The sequence below is a fragment of the Triturus cristatus genome, chromosome 8, assembly GCF_964204655.1.
Source record: "Triturus cristatus chromosome 8, aTriCri1.1, whole genome shotgun sequence".
Classification (NCBI taxonomy): domain Eukaryota; kingdom Metazoa; phylum Chordata; class Amphibia; order Caudata; family Salamandridae; genus Triturus; species Triturus cristatus.
In genome coordinates, this window is record NC_140591.1 from 146,071,768 (window position 1) to 146,090,904 (window position 19,137).

Here is a 19,137-nt window from a genome sequence, read left to right on the forward strand (position 1 = left end):
GTCAACGTTTAAAACCCTACACAAGAGAATAACTCTGAGAACATTCCTATACCTGGGAGGAATACACCAGAAAAAAGAATACCATGTTGGAACAAAGAAGACTCCAGGTTCCTGACTCCTGCTGGAAAAAGCGGAATCCCGAACTCAAGGATTCTTGCTGGCACCCAGCGACTAGAACTGAGCTTCAAAGCTCAAGTGGTTAGCCTCCTGGGTGCCTGCTTTATGGGCACACAAAGCTGAATGACTCCTGACTGCAAAAGGGCCCTATTGACAACTAAGCACTGGGCCCTGCAGGAAAGAGTCCTGGTTGGAGAGAGACTTGGAACCTGTCCTGAAGAGCTAGGAGCTGAAAGACCTAAAAGAATGACCTTTCACTGTAGTTTCTAGCAGTTGGTGAAAAGTAGAGCCTAGTAATGTTTACCCTGCCAAATGACCAGGATAGGTGCTGCTGCTTCCGCAGGTCATTCCCAAGGAGAGCAAGTAAACTAGGTTCATCCTGCTCAGAGATTTTCACTGTGCTGAAAGCAGGTTTACCAGGACCTCACTGTAAAGGTTTCCAGCCTTGTGTAGCCTTGCTGAGGTACAGCTACTAGCCTTGCCCTGCTGGAGGATTTTGAGAAATAAAAACGTTGCAAGATTTTTACTTATTTTATTTTTATTTATTTATGGTGAATTTATAAAGAGCATGGCTGCCCCAACATCGGGGCCTCCCAGCGCTAGAGGACCAGGGAGAAGAGAACACGAAGAGCTAAATGGAGGAGAAAAGCCAAGTTTTAGTTAATTTCCTGAAGGCCCAATGATCTTGTCTGCTCCGCACAGCAAGAGGGGTGGCATTCTACAAGGCCTTTAAGGCCAATGCCTTAAAGAGCGTCCACCTGCTCTCTGTCTGCGCACTCTTGGAATACTAGCCAGATGCATATCGGCCGAGCGCAGAGCCCGCCCTGGGATGTATGGAGAACAAAGCCCTTGCAGAATTTGAGGGGCTTGGCCATGCATGATCTTATCTGTAATACAGAGAGTCTTAAACTGGACTCTCCGTTCAATCAGCAGCCAGTGCAGACGGCGGAGGAGGTGGGAGGTAGGCTAGTGTTTTGGAAGGGCAAAAAGGATGCGTGCTGCCGCGTTCTGTACCCGTTGAGTCTTTTGGTGACCATTTTATTGACTCCAAGTAGGAGCCCATTGTAATAGTCCAGGCAGGACAGCACAATTGCTTGGACAAATGTTTGGCGGATAGGTGCATCAATGAAACTCAGAATGGGTTTCACACCACGTAGAAGGCCGAAACATGTTCCTGACACTTTTTTTGCATGGTTCTCGAGTGAAAGGGCATTGTTCATCAGGACCCCTAGGTTCTTAACAGCCAATTTAGGTTGTGGGGAGGCGCTTAAAGCCTTCGACTTAAATTTTAAAGACCAATTCCAAAGATAAAATCTCTGACTGGAATGATTGGCTTAGTGTATCTGACCTTGCTATATTGCGGTTGGGCTGAACTCACACCTAGATTGTGGTGGATTGCGAACTGTGGTACGTTGTGGGCTTCAGTGGCATAAGCTTGCGAGTTGATTATACATAGGTGTTCTCTTTGTTTATATATGACCTGCCTTTGTCTTTAATTAAATTTACCTATAACCTCCCACTAATAAGTTGTGCACCAGTAAATTCTCTACTTTATGCACATGACCTGGTTATTTCGAATCACATCCTGATCAGTTTACAAAATAACTACATGCATTGGAAGATTACAGTAAAACAAAAAAAAATTGATTATTAACTCAACTAAAACCAAGGTTATGCTGTAAGGGAAAAAACAACCATATTTTACATGGAGCATTTTTTTTTTTTTAAAACCATTTTTATTATTTTCTTTTAACACAGTACAGTACAGCAATTGTCGATCATTCAATCGTTGTTCAGCATATAACAAAGTCTGAAGCAGTGCAGCCCCCCACCTCCCGGCAATCCCCCCACACAGGCGCCCATCCCCAACAGTCGCACCCCAAATGTTTACCATAGAGGCCTGGACCTCAGTCCGCATCAAGGGTCTCATCATCAAGCGTTGGTGGTGGCTCGCATATATCTCCCCGATATGTGTTCCATGCCCCCCATATTTTAGACCATTTTTGGGGACAACCCCTCCCTATGTACACTGAGCGCTCGGCTATCATAGCCCTATCCATGTCACGCCCCCATACAGACAGCAGCGGCACCTCTCCCACCCCCCACTTCTGCGCTATGTTCCGTTTAGCTAGCACGATGCCCACTGTGGCCCAACACTGAGCCTGCCTGCCCAGGTCGTTAGGCTCCCATACATTTAGCAGGCAGCGCCTGGGTTCCGGTGCAAGCGACACCCCCCCCCCGCCTGGGACAGCGTACGCATCACTCGCCTCCAGTATTCTTGGATTTTTGGACACTCCCAGATGGTGTGGTAGAAGGTGCCTTCCTCCCCGCAGCCGCGCAGGCAGAATGGGTGGGGTGCTCTTCCTATTTTGTGGAGTGTGTACCTGGTGTAGTAGGACCTATGCAGAATCCGGAGCTGTACCAACCGAAGCCTGGAAGGTATCCCTGCCCCCCGGGGGGACGCCAGCGCCTCCCTCCAGTCCGGGTCATCAAAGTCCCCGACATCAGTGGACCACCTCTCCCGCAGGGTGCCCATAGGGTCCGGGAGATTATTTATTAGCTTACGGTACGTGAATGATGTTGCCCGCTGGGGCATATAATCTGTGAGCATCCTATCCTCCAGTGGTGACGCTTCCGGAACTGAGGCTCCAGGCCCCAAAGCGGCGAGCAGCGCGTGTTTAATTTGTGTGTACCGGAACCATTCCGTGGGCGCCAGCTCGTATTGTTGCTGTAGGCGCGCGAAGGTGATCACTGCACCCTTGTGCCACATGTCGCCCACTGTGGAGATCCCGATGTCATCCCATTTGTCGAAGCCCCTGCTATGCCTAAGTCTCCCGAGCCGTTTCGCATCCCACAAGGGGGTGAGCTGGGTCAAACTCCTCTCCATCCCAGCCGGGCCTGGGCCGCGTGCCACACGGCCACTGTTTGTCGCAAGGGGCCAATGAGTTCTGGGCCGAGCCTCCCATCGTACAGGGGCGACAACATACCTCTCGTGCCCAATATGGCTCTATCCGCTTTAAATGCCGGATCCGAGTGCGGGGCATGGAGCCAATAATTGATGACCTTGAGTTGCGTCGCCCAGTAGTAAAGTTGGATGTCGGGCAGTGCTATCCCCCCGTCGTACCAGCCGCGGGTAAGTTTGGACTGTGCAATACGCGCCGGTCGGTTGTGCCACAGAAGACTAGACACCTGCGCCGCGATTGAGCGGAAGTACGCCGGGGGCACTGGATATGGTGTGTTTTCGAGCACGTATATGAAGCGAGGCAGGGACATCATCTTAAAAAGCGCCGCCCTCCCCAGTAGGGTCAGTGGCAGCGCCCCCCAGTGACGGACGTCCCGACGAAGACGGTCCAACGGGGGCTGAAGATTCTTCTGATAGAATACCACTGGGTCCGCAGTGATGTGGACACCCAAATACTTGAACGACCCCTCCGCCACCCTGAGGGGGCAATCCGCCGGTAGTTGCGGCGGAGGGCCACACAGCACGTACATGACGGATTTAGACCAATTTATCGTGTACCCCGACGCCTTGCCGAAGACCCTGCATATATTGAGTAGCGTGAGGATGGAGCGCCGTGGGGAGGCCAAGTACAATAGGACGTCATCTGCATAGAGAGAAACCCTGTCCTCCCAGCCATCTGACCATCGGAGTCCCCTTATCGAGGGTTCCCAGCGTATCCACGCCGCCAGCGGCTCCAACACAAGGGCAAGCAATAAGGGCGACAGGGGGCAACCTTGGCGCGTGCCCCGCGACAGGGGGAAATCGCCGGACATATGCCCGTTGGCCGCAACATGAGCCACCGGCTTAGTGTACAGGAGACGAATCCAGGCGCAGAATTTGGGCCCGAATCCCAGATGGCGAAGGACCGCGAACAGGAAGGGCCACTCGACCATGTCGAACGCCATTTGCGCGTCCAACGACAGAAGCACCGCCGGCTCACTCACCCGACCCGTCCGGGCCAACACACCATGCAGACGCCGCAGGTTATGGGACGTACTTCTGCCGGGCATAAAGCCAGACTGGTCCGGATGTATAATGTCGGCGAGGTGCGGCGTCAGTCTAGCCGCCAGCAGCTTGGCCAGAATCTTGGCCTCTGCGTTGAGGAGCGAGATGGGGCGGTAGGAGGTGCACTCCTCCGCCGGCTTGCCAGGCTTCGGGAGGACCACAATAGTTGCCGTGCGCTGATCCGGAGGGAGTTCGCCACGTTGCAGACTATCGGTAAACATAGTGAGCAGATGAGGAGCTAGCGTCCCTATCAACCTCTTGTACAGCTCAACCGGGATGCCGTTGGGACCCACCGCCTTACCCGACTGAAGCGCTCCCACCGCAGCCTGTATTTCGTCCACCGTCAGATCGGCCTCCAAGGCCGTCATCGCGGCAGGGGCTAACCTGGGCATGTCCAGATCTCGAACATACGACATCGCCTCCTCCTCTGACATGGAAGAAGCGGAGGAGTAGACCGCAGCGAAGTGGCCCGCCAGGGTGTTCACTATATCACGCGGGTCAGTTGCCCTCTGACCCTCCCCCGAAATGAGCTGCGCAATCCACCTGGAACCACCCTCCCTTCTATCTAACCATGCCAACAGCTTCCCTGTCTTGTCCCCGACATCGTAGATTCTGTGCCGCGTGGCCTCTAGCCGTCGCCTGGTACAGTCCGCCAGGTGCTCCTTATATTTCACCTGCGCCACCTGTAATCCCCGGGAGGTTGCAGGCGATGGATGTGCGGCCTGTTGTGCCTCTGCCGCGGCAAGATCCGCCTCTAGCGACTGTAGCTCAAGATGCCGCGCGCGCCGGTGCGCCGCAATGGAGGCGACCGCGTGTCCTCTCAGGACCGCTTTGTACGCCTCCCAGAGGGTAGCCGGAGAGTCTACCGACGAGGAGTTTTCTTGGAAATAGAGACTAGTAGCCTTTCCGAGTGTTTTGCAGATGTCGGGAACTTGGAGATAACACGGGTGCAAGGGGGGGACACGGCGCCTGGTCAGGTGGTAGCGCGTGTATTGTAGAAGTAGCGGTGAGTGATCCGATATGCCCCTGGGCCTGATTTCCACGCTGTCTACATACTGGAGACTGCCCTGCGAACCCAGGAAGTAGTCTATTCTGGTCAAACTTTTATGCACCCCCGAGTAGTATGTGTAGTGGCGCTGTGTTGGGTGGTGAGCCTCCATATATCTGCCAGTCCGAGTGCCTCGAAGAAACTCCCGAGGCGAGACGCTCCCCCTCCACCAGCCCGCTCCGGGTGGCGGTCAAGCAGGCCGTCCACCACCGCATTAAAGTCGCCGCCCACTATAAGCTCTCCCTCCGGTAGATCAAGCAAGAAGCTGCTCAGCGCAGGAAGAGTCGCAGCATGCAGGGCAGGAGGAATGTAAACCGAAACAATATTCAGGGGGCGTCCCTCCCATTGGGCATGCAGCGCCGCAAACCTCCCCGAACCGTCTGCCCGAGTGCCTTTTATGATTAACGGGGACTGTTTCTTTACCAGTATACCCACCCCGCGGGAACCAGAGGAGAAGTCAGAGTGTATCACCATCTTGTACCCCCATCTATCCATCGCTTTACTAGCAGTGCCCATTAGGTGGGTCTCCTGCAACAGGACCACCGCAGGGGAGCATCTCTTGAGACTCTGGAGGACCAAACCCCTCTTAATCTTATCGCCTAAGCCGCGCACGTTCCACGTAAGGAGGGAGAGAGGCTGCGCCGGAGTGAGGGGGCCCCAGTGGAACGCCCTAGCGTTGTGTCAGCCATCCCCGCAGCAGGAGCAGCGCAGAGCTGATTCTATGAACGGAGCGGCACAGGCCGTGCCTGCATTGCATGGTGCGTGTACTGTGTGTTGAAACATATACGACATTATAAACAAAAACTGTAAAACAAAACTTGCGAACATTCCCTTACCCCCCCACCCCCTCCCTGCCTCCCTGCCATACGGACTCAAAACTGCCCGCCACCCCAACTCAGCAGAGTGCTCAGATCCCAAGTCCCAAAACAGTACTTGCGTGTAGTGGAGCGGGCGGTCCGAGGAAGACCAAATACTCCCCTTTGGACAAAGTTCAACTGATCACCCCTTGAAATATCGTTGAGCCGGCGCCGTCTAGTTCCACAAGGCCTCCACTTCGAGGCACCCCTGAAGGCAGTCACAAGCATTCAGCACGGAGTCTCGCTGCCTATCAGGGTCGGTCCGATGTCTCCCCTCCCGGATCCAGGTCGCCGGCGTCCGCCGTCCCCTCTGTTCGCCGCCTCCGCTTGTCCGATCTCCCAGGGCCGCCCGCCGGCCTCCAGCCCTCGAGCCAGTCGTGCGCCTCCTCCGGCGTCTCGAAGAACAGGGTCTTGCCCTCCACCACCACCCGGAGGCGTGCCGGAAAGACCATGGAGTAAGGCAGTTCGCGGGCTCTCAGCGTCTTCTTGACCTCCAGGAAGCTTCTCCGCCGCGCCGCCACCGCCGCCGTGAAATCCGGGAAGAACGACACCATCGAATTCTGAATCCGTAACGGTGGCGCCACCCGGGCCGTCTGGAGGATGACATCTCTGTCGCGGTAATTGAAGATGCGGGCCAGCACCGGTCGAGGGGGCGCCCCAACCTTGGGCTTACCCCCAGGCACTCTGTGGGCGCGCTCCACCGAAAAGAATGAAGAGAGACCCCGAGGCTGCAGTCTGGTTTTTATCAAGTCCTCTATGTACAAGTCCATGGCGGATTTCCCTTCACTCTCGGGAATTCCCGTTATGCGGACGTTATTACGCCGGGAGCGCCCTTCCTGATCGTCCATCTTCGCCCCCATTTGTTTCGTTTCAGCCTCCAACTGGGACACCCGTTGGAGCAGGAAGGTAGTGTCACTCGTCAAAGCCGCCGTGGTGCGCTCCACGTCCGTGACCCTGGACGACATTTTTTGGAAGTCCGCCCTGAGCAAGGACACATCCGTGGAAATGGATCCTACCGTGGTCTGCACTTTGTTAAGGGCAAGCATTATGTCCTCCAGTGTTACCTTAGGCGCTTCTGCCTCTGCAGCAGCCCCGTCCGACCTCCCGGCCCCCGCGGCCGCGTCTTTATTGTAGGCAAATTTGTCCAGCTTACCCTGCTGGTGCGTGCGATTCCCTTTCCCGGACATCTTGGGGCCGGCGGGAGCCATCCCGGGACGTTTCTTCTCGTCACCCAGTCGGCCGGGGGGGGGGGCAAGGTCACCACACAGCTCGGGAGCAGCAATCAAGCCTCCAAACAACCGGACGGCCACCGGCCCACCACAGTAACCCGGAGGCCCCCACGCACCTTGTCCACGGGGCCGCGCCGGGGCAGCCGCAGAGCCGATGACGGGGCAGCCCCCCCGGGGATCACAGCGTCGGCCCCAGCCTCGCAAGGCGAGCCTCCCTCTTGCGGATCACGGCAGCGATACTCCCTCCGCAGGGACCGCCGCAGACTGCACTCAATGCGGGGCGCTCTCACCAGGCCTCAGGGCGCGGACAATCGCGGTCTGCTCCAGCGCTGCCACCCTCAATCCGGCGACGCACCTCGGTCCTCGCCGGGATCGGCCACAGTCCCCGGCTCCGGCTCACTGCAGCAGCCCGGGGGCCGCTCCCCAGTGATCCTCTGCAGGCCCCCACTTACGCCTTCCACGGGGCTGCTCCGGCGGCGGGGCGACGCCCCCGGGGATCACAGCGCCGGACGCAGTTCCTCAGGACGAGCTCGGGGACAATATTCCCCCCGCAAAGTCCGGGGCGCTTCCACTTGGTCGCAGGTCTCGGGCGATCCCGGTCCGCCCCAGCGCCGCCGTCGTCAGTTGCTCCGGTCGCTTCTGGGCACAGCCACTGCCCAGGCTCCCACACACCACGGGCGGCCCTCAGTGTAATCCAGGCCCCGGTCGCGGCCGGCGGCACAGGCCGCTACTAGCGGGCCGACGCCGATCAGGCTCACGAGCACTTAGGAGCCCCGGAGGCGGCTCAGTCGGCGCCGCTTCCTGCAGGCTACCAGCCCAGCGCCAGTAGGGATAGTTGATGAAGCGGATCAGTGTGCGGATGGCAGGGGAGTCGGCCTCACCCCCGGAGCTCCGTTAGGCTGCGGCCATCTTGCTTGGCTGCTAGCCACGCCCCCCCTACATGGAGCATTTTTAATGCAAAACTGAGTAGGTTTATTTCTATAAATACTTTAGGTAGTTAATTGATGTGACTACCTGCTCAGCAAAGCCAGCGTAACTACGCTTGCTATGCTAAGCAAGCGTGTTTAAAAGTGTAGGTAATCTTGCTTGACATTTGCCGATTTTACCACAAATATGGAGGTACACCCAGACGTGGCTCCCTTGCTCACTTTGCCACTGGATTCAAGCACCCTGGCTGATGAAGGGCGTTACCTAGAACCTGGACCCAGGATGCTTGTTTCCGGTTCAGGGAAGTCCTGGCTTGGCAGTTCAGGCTGGACTGCTCCCATGAGGCACATGGTCAAGACTGATTTGCATGTAGCTGGGTCTGAACTGAGGTGACGAAGTGAGCTAAACAAAGATGATGGATTCAACCCAGATCGGTGACTGGGGTTGAGTGTCTGAAAAGTTTCAGCGCTCTGTCCATCATCTCCTTGTGTGTACTAAAGTTTTGCCATTTTTAAGTCATAGTTGGCAACAATTGTTCCTACTGTCACATATGGCAAATCTGCATTCTTTTTAGGCCTGCCAGCAGATTTTACAAAATATTTGAAACCCAATGCCTGTTGAATGGTCTTAAATATGCCAGGTATGGTTCATTGTCTATTTTAGTAGAAGAGACTACAATTAAACTTATTGCTACTTTTTCAAATTCAACATTGCAGTTTGTGGCTAAAGACTGTTTTTATGAACTTTGTAAAAGTGAGATATTATTTGCACAGAAGACAAGAGTCAGATTAACTACATTATGTTCCAAGTTTTGCGTTTCAGTTGAATACAAGCAAATTTTAAAAGGGAACCCAGTAATAGTTTCAAAAGGTCTACTCAAACTAAATGCAAACAATTCTCTTTTAAATCAAGAGTTACTATATATTAATACCAAAAGACTGTTCAACACCTGCATTGGTTAAAGTCTACATTAAGAAATTCAGCATACTTGACACTTGTGTGTAGTCCTAAACTACTTTGTGAACTTTTGCTCTTTCCAATGTTAGTTCTTCAAAATAGATCAACTGAGACCTGGGTGGATTTCCTATCAACGTGTCATTGTCGTTCTCAGAGTCCTAATACTCTTGTACAGATCATGTTATCATGTCCTGATTTCAAAACTATTAGAGTTAAATATTTGAAGCCTCTATGTAGTGAGAATAAGAGTTGGTGTAGCATTGACATGTTAATCAAATTGAATGCAGAAAGGATTGCAATGGGGCGTGCCTTACATTTAAAGGCTTATCAGAAGGTCTTGTTTTGACATACTATTTAATGTCAACGTTTGGAATTTTTATGTTTTTGCTTTAAACGGTTTTTAAGATCGACTATTTAATTTTAACTGGCTGTTGGGTATTTATGAGAAGGATATTAATTATTTTAGAGACTATTACGTCTAAATACACTTGGACTTACTTAGAATTGTGAACTGTTGTTTTTATTGACACTACATTTTCTTGACACATTTTGCCTGAGAATGTTTCATAGCTCTGGTTCACTTTATCATATTTAATGATCTTGATGTCTTTTTGCTCCTTAAATGTTTCTCTATTTTCCTAAATTATAAAAAAAAAAGTGCTGTCTTCTTTATTTTAAAGTTGTTGGTACTGCTTGAACAAACACTTCTCTAGGAATTGCATCCTACTTCCATGGGTTGAGCAGGAATTTTCTTATAACAGTGTTTTGACCTAACTGGATAGTGTTTATGAGGTTGGTAGGCATCACCCTCCCCTAAGTTAATAACCCAGTTTCTGACAGTGTGACTGTGTGTACTCATAGCAGGAGAATGCTTCCTGTATGAAGGGTGGTGTGGTATCTAGCTATCGTCTGAGATTATGTGAAATGCAGTGATGGCACTTGCCATGAGAGAAGCTCTGGAAGCCGTTCCAGGTGCCTGGCACACATAAGGATTCGCTCAACCTGGAATGCCAGATTGTGTGCCAGCTGGTCTCATGGGCCGCAGGTGAAAGCGCCACATGTGCAGCTCGTGCATCGCAGGAGGCATCACTTTACTCACCACGTCCAGCCCTGTCCCAAGTGACACTTCTACTCCTTCTCATTTGAGATACAAGCTGAAGATTTCCGTCCAATACTACAGGTGACATGACCTTCATAGAGAAGGCATTAAAGGACCAGGGAAAGGTACCGTTACTGCAATGCACACTGCCAGCCAACCACACATGGCGGGCACCTCAGGCGAAGTCCAACACATCCATCCATGTTACTTTTGCTCCAAACATACTATATTCTCATCGTTTCTGCAAGCAACACTACACGGGCAACCTATTAAATGTAAATATTCGTAAACCGTTTTTTTATGTGATAATGTTTACTGATCCATTATTACAATATCAGAATTTGTTCCACCATTGCCAGTGTTTAAATGCTGAGTATGTGCTCAGCACTGTTTGGTTGAGTAAACAGGGCCAGAGTATGTAGATTGTACCAGTGCTAGGTTATCTAGTGCTGATGCCCCTGCAATGTTTCACCTTCCTTAGCATAAGTCAATAAGTGCAAAAATGACATTTTTACCAACTGACAGGTGCAAAGGCCACATTTTCAAAACAATAATGAATTCAAATGGTCCTATTGCAACAGCTGGTCAGGTGCAAAACTGCACTGACAGGTGCAACTGCCTGACCTTTCAGTCTTTGTGATGAAGCACAAAAGCAGCACTGGAAACTCCAAGGAGGTATACTCTTAGAACATGGAGGATCTGTTCTGCCTCACCACCTCCAGTGTGATGCTTGAATCTACTGTTCACTCCGATCCTGCCTTGCCCTTTACGAGTTTCCATGTCATGCTTTGGTACTCACAATTAGGGACACAGCACATTCTACAGAACTGCTGGATGAATGATACAAATGTTTCCAAAGCTTTTACTCAACACATAAACACATTTTTGTAAAAGATAGGGCAAGCCTGCCAGTCTAGAACCATAATCTTAAATATTCATTTTTAATGAAGCCACTATACTGCCATTTTGTTACAATACGATGGGATGGTGATAAAATAATTGAGCCACATGTATACCATTGGATTACATTGATTCAACAGAAAAAGTTCCAATCTTTTAAAAAAGTTTTGAAAATCAATCAAAACAGTAATCGGCATAATAATTGCAAACCATCACTCAAACGATTTTTTTAAAACGATCAAACTGACTTGTACAAACAATTTGTGCTGACCAGTCTATAGGTTTACAAACAATTTGCAGCATTCCACAGCCCCAGCAAATTAAATGGGAATTCCACTCCCCAACGTACGCGCAGACTGCCACCGCATCAGTTATACAGTGGGTCTGAATATTTTGGAGAAACACATGACACTATTACTAATTATGTGATTTAAAACAATAAATGCTTGCCAGATCATGTTTAACTCACATATGCTATTGTAAACTACCTTTTCGTACCCCAATTTCTTATTGTTTCTTTGGCCCCTTCTTTAACAATTGATTTATGTCACAATTTCCTGTGCCCAGCACTCATCAGCTGATTCCGGTCCACCATCAGCAAATAATTATTCTAATGGGTCTGGTGGAGCATGCATATGTAGGAGTATCAAGTAGGCCTGTGATAGGGCCATATTAGAATATAACAAGTAGTCACATGAACAGTGTTTCAATCCAACACTATGGGTATGATTACAAGTTTGCTGGTGTGGGATCGGGCTACCATGCCACCGCCCCTCTCCCACACTGCCAAACAGGGCTGCCGGCCGCCAGCCAGATGACGAGATTCCTCATGGTGTGATGGGCGGTCCTTTGGAGTTCCCACAGCGGTGCCTTTCAAAAAGACACCCCAACGGGAACGCCAAAGCTCATTCCTGCATGGACCGAAATGCACAATGTTGCGCATTTTGTTCTGTGAGGAACTGGGGGTGCACACATACAGGCGGGCACAACGTGTGCTCCTTTGCCAGCACACCCTGCACAGAGGCACTAGGGGGCCCAGCAAGGACCCCCAGAGTTAACTCACCACCACCTTTACCATGGCAGGCTCACCGCCATGGATTGGGTCGCAGTGAGGAAACTCATAATATGCTTGGCGGTGCCGCAATGGCACCACCAAGCATATTGCAGCCCCGTGCCACTGCCAGGGATCGTGCATCCCTGGGGGTTGCAGCAGTCCCAAATTGGTCCAACAGCCGTACTCCTAATGCGGCGATCGGACCACTGTTGTGGTGGTCCACGACTGCCACCGCACCTCCACCACGGGTTCGACGGTCTGATACACGTAATCAGGCCCTAAATATTTTGGATGGTCTTTAGCTAATGGTGGGCTGGGAACAATTATTGGTACACTTCCTAATCATCTTCTTTTTGCATGTGACTATAGTTTATATCATAATGGCTCCATTAACACTCTACCTTAAGCAGTGAATATTTTCTAACTGGTAGCAATCCAAAATTTTGTTTTCTTGAGAAAACCTCAAAGGAGGGATAGAAACTTGTGTTATCTGCCCCATTGTAATCCATTACTTGCCAATAAAGATTGTGAAACATAAATAGGTTATAATAAATTGTAAACTGTGTTTAACTAATCTAAATTTTTTTCATATTTGTACTATTGAACTGCTGTTGTGTGCTTCCTTAAAAAATGAGTTGGATTTGTGTAGTTGTGTGTTTTCATCTATCAATGCTAGTTTTCACTGTTGGTAGCTAGGTGTTTAATGTTCATACCACCCACTTTGTATTGAGACGTAGTGCTTAATTAACCTGTTAGAACTTGAAGTATGTGCACAAACATTTTACATCTTGTTAGAACTTGAAGTATGTGCACAAACATTTTACATCTGCTACCACTGTAGCAGTTCTAGCATTTTTAAAATAGTCCAAATTCAGTACCTATATACTCCAAATTATCTTGATCAACTTTAAGGGACATACCAAACCTAGCTACCGCTAGTTTATGTTACCCATGCGATGAGGGTCTGAATCATGGGCAATAAATTGGCTTACCAATGACATATACTCTGCATGCAGAGTACAGCACATCCCCCTGGCGTTGCAAATGCATAATCACAAATGTTTGCAAATCTTTTAAATATAATATACTGCTCCCTATTGGAAGCATATATTGACCCCACCAGGGGTCCCTATTCTTCATATTCCAATATCTTCCCTTATGTTTCTTCCAAGTACCCAATGAAATATTGGTGAAGCAATACCTCTTGTGAGATCGAATAACAATCCACAGTCCCAACATGGACAGTACAAACCAAACACAAAACGTAAAACAATGATGCTAAATAGGTGAAAAAAACAATAGGATGGAGCTAATTTGTCTCCGTTCTTCTAGAGCGATTGTCAATGTTTATTGCAACAGTACATTTTGTACCTTTTACTGTTACTGACAGATTGAGAGGGTTCAACTCAAATAGACCTTTAGTAACCCCTTTAATAATATGTGAATCAAGTATTTTCAGAGGTTGTTCCCTTATTAAGGTTGGCAGAGCCTAATTGTTAGTAAAGTACACAAAGGTTAGCTGGTAATCCCCAAAGTACACATTTAAAGTTCTCATATCTTAAAAAGAAAGTTTTCAAAGAAAAGTTGGAGCCTTGCTTTGTATTATGCATTGGACTTTATCTTTTTGAAAATTGATACAAGTGGAAGTTCAATTGCTGTGCACCCGTAATTGTGTATTTCTTCCTTTTTACTAGAAAATATCATTGTGTTGGTAACTTTCATCCAGACATATTGTAGTTTGATGAGGTAATATATGTTTTGCACCCATGCAGGTAGCCCATAGGGCTTTTATCAAGGCTTTGAAAGCTCTAGACATAAAGTCAGAGAATGGGCCTTATTTTCAGGCACAGCGGTGTAGAGAATAGGTGCCTCCTTGTTGTCTGTCAAAAGATATGTCGTCTATTCCCCCTGATGGTGAAATGCAGCCGCCCTGTGGCTGGGTGCAATTTGTCAGTATATAATAGACTGAAGATATACATTTGAAACACATTTCTTTCAAATTGTGTCTTTTTTCTTATTTAAACATCTTCTGAGAAAATACATCCTGTTTATTACTAGAAGAGCTCAAGTTCTTTTTAGGTCTGCTGTTAGACAAAACCTTCAGATTTTTCTAAAATTATATATAAAAGTGTATTTACTTATAGGGGCTTTCTGCCAGCCCTCTTCATCCATTGGTCGTGTTCTTTCACAAGGAGCACATCGGCACACAAAGGGCCTGGTTTACAGAGGTTAACTTACACTTTTGTGTAAATTTACGATTTTTTGCAATCCACAAAGCAGTAGCATCTTTACAAGTGTGGAGTCTCCGCACTCGTGGCGGGGACTCCGCGCATAAAATGATAAGCAGTCATAAAGATACTACTTACAAAATTGCTTTGTGAATTGCACAAAATCGTAAATTTACACAAAAGTGTTAATTTACCTTTGTCAATCTGGCCCAAAGTAGTTACCTTCAGTTCCAGGTTCTACTGTGGCAATATATGCTTTTGAGACCAAACTTTTTTCTTTTGCTTTTAAGCAATGTGTTATTGTTATTTTGTATTTGCCATTTCAAATAACACTTGATGCATTTATTCCAGTGGTCTTCGTCTGCACTAGTACAATTCACTGCTACCAAACATACACTCTTTTGTTATGCCACTGGGGGGAGGGAGGAGGATTATATTTTCCACATATTTTTTCATATATCAAATAAAACTTGTCTCCTAAGGTTCGCAGTTAGTGTGTCAACACTAAGATCAAAGGGCTAGTTGCGCCTAAGATCAGAATTAAAGGAATTAAAGCAATACATATAAAATATCATAGGACTATTTGTTCTGAGTTATACAGCAAGAACACAGCAAGTAGTAGGAATCCAAGTGCCCCAGGATGCCTGGGATAGTTTCGGCAGAGACTCACCAGCATGCAAGGATTTCTGCGATGGCTTGTGTCAGAGACTCAGTAGTCACAGGATTTTTGTGATATTCCAGAGACATTTTTTTTTAAAAAGGAGCATAAAGCTGACATGAGGCATGAGGCAAAATCAGGCTATTTAATCCTGTCAACATAAATGAGCTGACAAGGTGGGAAGTAGGATTCATTCTCAGCATTGCCCAGATAAGAAGTGATGGAGCTGCAGCTCTGATTCTGAAACATTTGTTTTCACTGCCAGCCTTTGAACCTCTCCCCTGCGGCGTGATGCTTTTCCAGGACCAGGACGCCTTTAGGCAGCTATGTGATTTATACAACTTGAATTAATCATTTCATCCATTCAATCGATGCTGTGTGATATGACACATTAGATTAGTTACAACAAAAGTCTGCATTATCCAGAACCCAATTGACAGCTACTCTAGCTTTGAAGAAGTTTGGGTCAGAATGTCCTAACACCTTACGCTTTACACATAAAGAGTGTCCAAACTATGTCCAGATTTGGTTCCACCAGCTCTGTAGGCGGCCTGGTGAGATCTGATCAAATATACTGAGGCCTCGCGTGCGCTTGCCTCATTAATTGCTTTTTCTTCTCTATATTTTGCAATGAAACATAATATTCTTCTTATCTTGACATTTTTCTTTCTGAATTTCTCTAGGTTGAAGAAGTGGAGCCTTATGCCAGCTACATGCAGAAAGTGAACACCATTTACTGTTCAGTTTCAGAGCTGCCGGCTGAGTGGACTCAAAGTTGAGAGGTCCTCGACTTACATGACAGCGAGTGCTGTACATCTTCAGAATGGATGTGTCTTTGGGACATTACTCTTTGAAAAGTGCCAAGACCCACAGTAGAGAACATATTCATATTGTGTCATGTAGTAATTCGGGGGAATCAACTACATTCCATAGCCTTGAACATTTTAAGGATTGGCTTCTAAGAGACAATGTGGCAGCAACGTTTTGTGCATATTTCATGTTTGACACTTGCAGCATTGAGACCCTGGTGGTACAATAGAATAAAGACTACTGTGAATAAGGGGTTAGTGACGTCATCAAACAACAAGTATCCATAATACCTGGGACACTGGCAGATTGTGGTAGCCAGACTAGTCCCCCCTTGCTTATCGCCTTCTTCATTTGAAGACTAGCCATGCCCAGCCAAAACCAGCTTCCCATTTGTGCTGAGTGGCATCAGGAAATGGGCACGAACTGCCTATACATGTCAAAACATAACACACAAGCCCCTAGAATGTATTGCATATGCTAAAACTACGCAAGGACAGAACTACCAATTCCACCCCAAACATTAAGCGAGCTAGAACTTCTGTAAGAGCATGCGACAGAGTGTTTAATATCGATTTATCATGTGCCAGTTACTAAACAGGGGCGATAGGAGGGACAAGCACGCAGTGAACAAATATAGACTGCAGAAATAGGAAGCCACACGTGATTAGTATCTGTGCATGTGAAAAAGTATAATTTCTGTACTCTGTTGCAGGACACATTTAGGAATTTGCATTTAAATATTAGGCCTGGCGTGCTTAATTTGACATTCAAGAACTTCTCTTTTGTGGGACCTTTTGATAATTCAAACTCATAATATGGAAACCAACTCATGGCACACTGTACAGTGTTGTCACTTCATGCAGTGAGATTATTTGAGACAGCCAAGACACTGCAGATCAGCATTTTCCCTTTCAAACTGGAGGTGTGCCCAGTATGTGCCCATTTCAAGTCCCACCTTCCTTATTCCAGAAGAGTGTCTTGTGCGTGAGAGGTGACCTAACTAATCAACATTCCTCTTGAGTGGTTTTTATGTAGGCGTGGTTATGGAAAATGTCGCCCAACAGGGTGTTGTGGATATGTGTCATTTCTCATTAGCTTCAGGGTGGTGTTCGTCTTGCACTTTAATACTCAAGCTACGTATGACGATAACCTGTCTGATTGGATACCTTGCACTTGATGATGGCCACCGTAGTGTTTGCTCAAGTGGACTCTGTGGGCCTGATTAAGAGTTTGATTCTTCATCACAAATATGACCAATATCCCATCCTCCTCATTATGAGTGCATTATGTCCTATGGCACTTGTAATAAGGCAGTTTCTGATGGAGTAACCTTTCAGGCCCTAAGGTTCCAAGAGCTGCACCGAGTACACGTTGATTTAAGACTTCCGGGCCACCTTTGAGACCGAATCTTTTCAAAGGCCTGCAGAAGGGGATAAGATTTTAGTCTAAGCTTTAAGTAGAGCTCTCTAGTCTAACAAATATTAAGACCTATTGTAGTGTGTCAGGTCCAACTCTGCAAATGTACTCCTGCTCATTGGTCAGTTGCTGATGCATAAACATTGACTCAGTGTCTCTATTCTGAGAGCAATAGTCTAGTTACTTCTTCATGAGAGATTATGTTCTGGTGTTGTAATTTGTACTATGTGGTTTTGTGTTTCTTTGCATTACATACTCTTCATTATCTCTGCTTTTATTACCAGCAGCAACATGTAGGAAAGAGTCCATCCGTGATTTGATATTCTTAACCAGACAAGCTAATGCTATACACTACCTTCAACCCAGGATGCTGGTTTCCTTCACTCTTAACCGAGTGACAAAATGGAATGTGAATGCCCTTTGGGTTCATAAGATGAAAGCGATCAAAAGTGCATCGCACTCCCCAGGTAATGCGAGAGGTCGATCCGGCTAGAAGCTACATACTTCTGCCTGTGGTTATCAAAACGTTTAAGTTTATGAAGTAAAAACATCACATCTTCAAAATTAGCCAGGCAGCCGGTCAGAACCACTAGAAGTCTTTCCATCTTTCAGAATGAAAATTATTGTGTTGACGTAATTAAAACACACGACTTAGGTGTGATAAACTGTCTTGCCCTCTGTTTGCCTACGCTGTCCCAGAATTCTATTCTTAAGCATTTTTCCGGGTGCTGCTGCTTCCCACTACTTAACTTGACCACTCTCTAACTCTGATGCCTACTTCATGATTGCTTCATCCGAGATTTGCTGGGAGCTCTATTGCATTCTTGCACAGTGGCATCAACATTTAACATATAGTATCCATCCATATGTTTGAGCATTGTCTTCAGTGGTGCAATGGTGCGCATATTTTAAAAGAATCTGAAAATGATGGTAGGAAACGTGATTGAGTAGAATTACTAGATGTAATCATGTTGATTAAAATATCATGTTCGGCTTATGGCTATAACAGGGACCACAAGAGATATGTTTACTACTAATGAAGTGTTTATCTGACCTTCTTATTTTTTACATTGAGCAGGCATGATCTGGGTGGGGTCCACAAAGCGCTCCTTCAAAAATAGCATTGATTTACACAGCTATCACATATTCAATCTGGAGGGAGAGCACTGTGCATCCTCTCAAATATTAAATGCTACCTGAATGTAGCTTAAAGCCCAACAATACTGCTTGCTTTTTATGAACCTGTTTAAAAGGAGCATTTGTGAACTTTAGGGTTTGTTACTGAAAAGTGAACAAGTGCAACTTAAAGTGTACTTTTGGTGGAATGATACTTCAATGAAGTGACTTCAGTGACAAGACAAGCAAATAAAGTTAATTTATGGTCATTTTAAGAGGTTTATTACATGAGTAAGAAAATGTGTACGACTTGTTTTATTTTAAACAGTATTATTTAATTCAAAATTGCTGTTACTTTCGTTATGGGTTCTTGTATCCACTATAATACACTTGAAAGGAGGTAAGTTTACTTTTAATGTTGATGATACGTGTATGAAATACATATTGACTGTTTCAAGTTTATAGACAAACAAGTATACGAGCAAATAGGAATTTATGGGATATCATGATATACCTCGGTTTACTTCCCTACAGAACACATGTCAAGACACATACTTACTTTTTGACAGAAGGAAACCATTCTCCTGGTGTTTTTAATTCTGGAGTGAAGTTGTTTGAAACATATGTGTGGCACACACTAATCAATTAGAGTCCGGCTACATCAGTTATTTGAATTCATCAGTTATGTGGATATCAACATTTTGTGTTTCCAATA

At 47.2% G+C, this 19,137-nt stretch overlaps 1 protein-coding gene across 1 annotated transcript in view; it reads left to right on the forward strand.

Annotated features, from left to right (window-relative positions):
- LOC146801703 (cell surface glycoprotein CD200 receptor 1-A-like) overlaps positions 1 to 18,705 on the forward strand; it is a 281,333-nt gene extending 262,628 nt beyond the window's left edge. The window contains exon 6 of the mRNA XM_085621165.1: positions 15,764 to 18,705. Coding sequence (XP_085477291.1) covers positions 15,764 to 15,859 — 96 coding nt within the window. The 3' untranslated portion in view covers positions 15,860 to 18,705. The remainder of the gene's footprint in view (positions 1 to 15,763) is intronic.
- Positions 18,706 to 19,137: the final 432 nt, after the last annotated feature.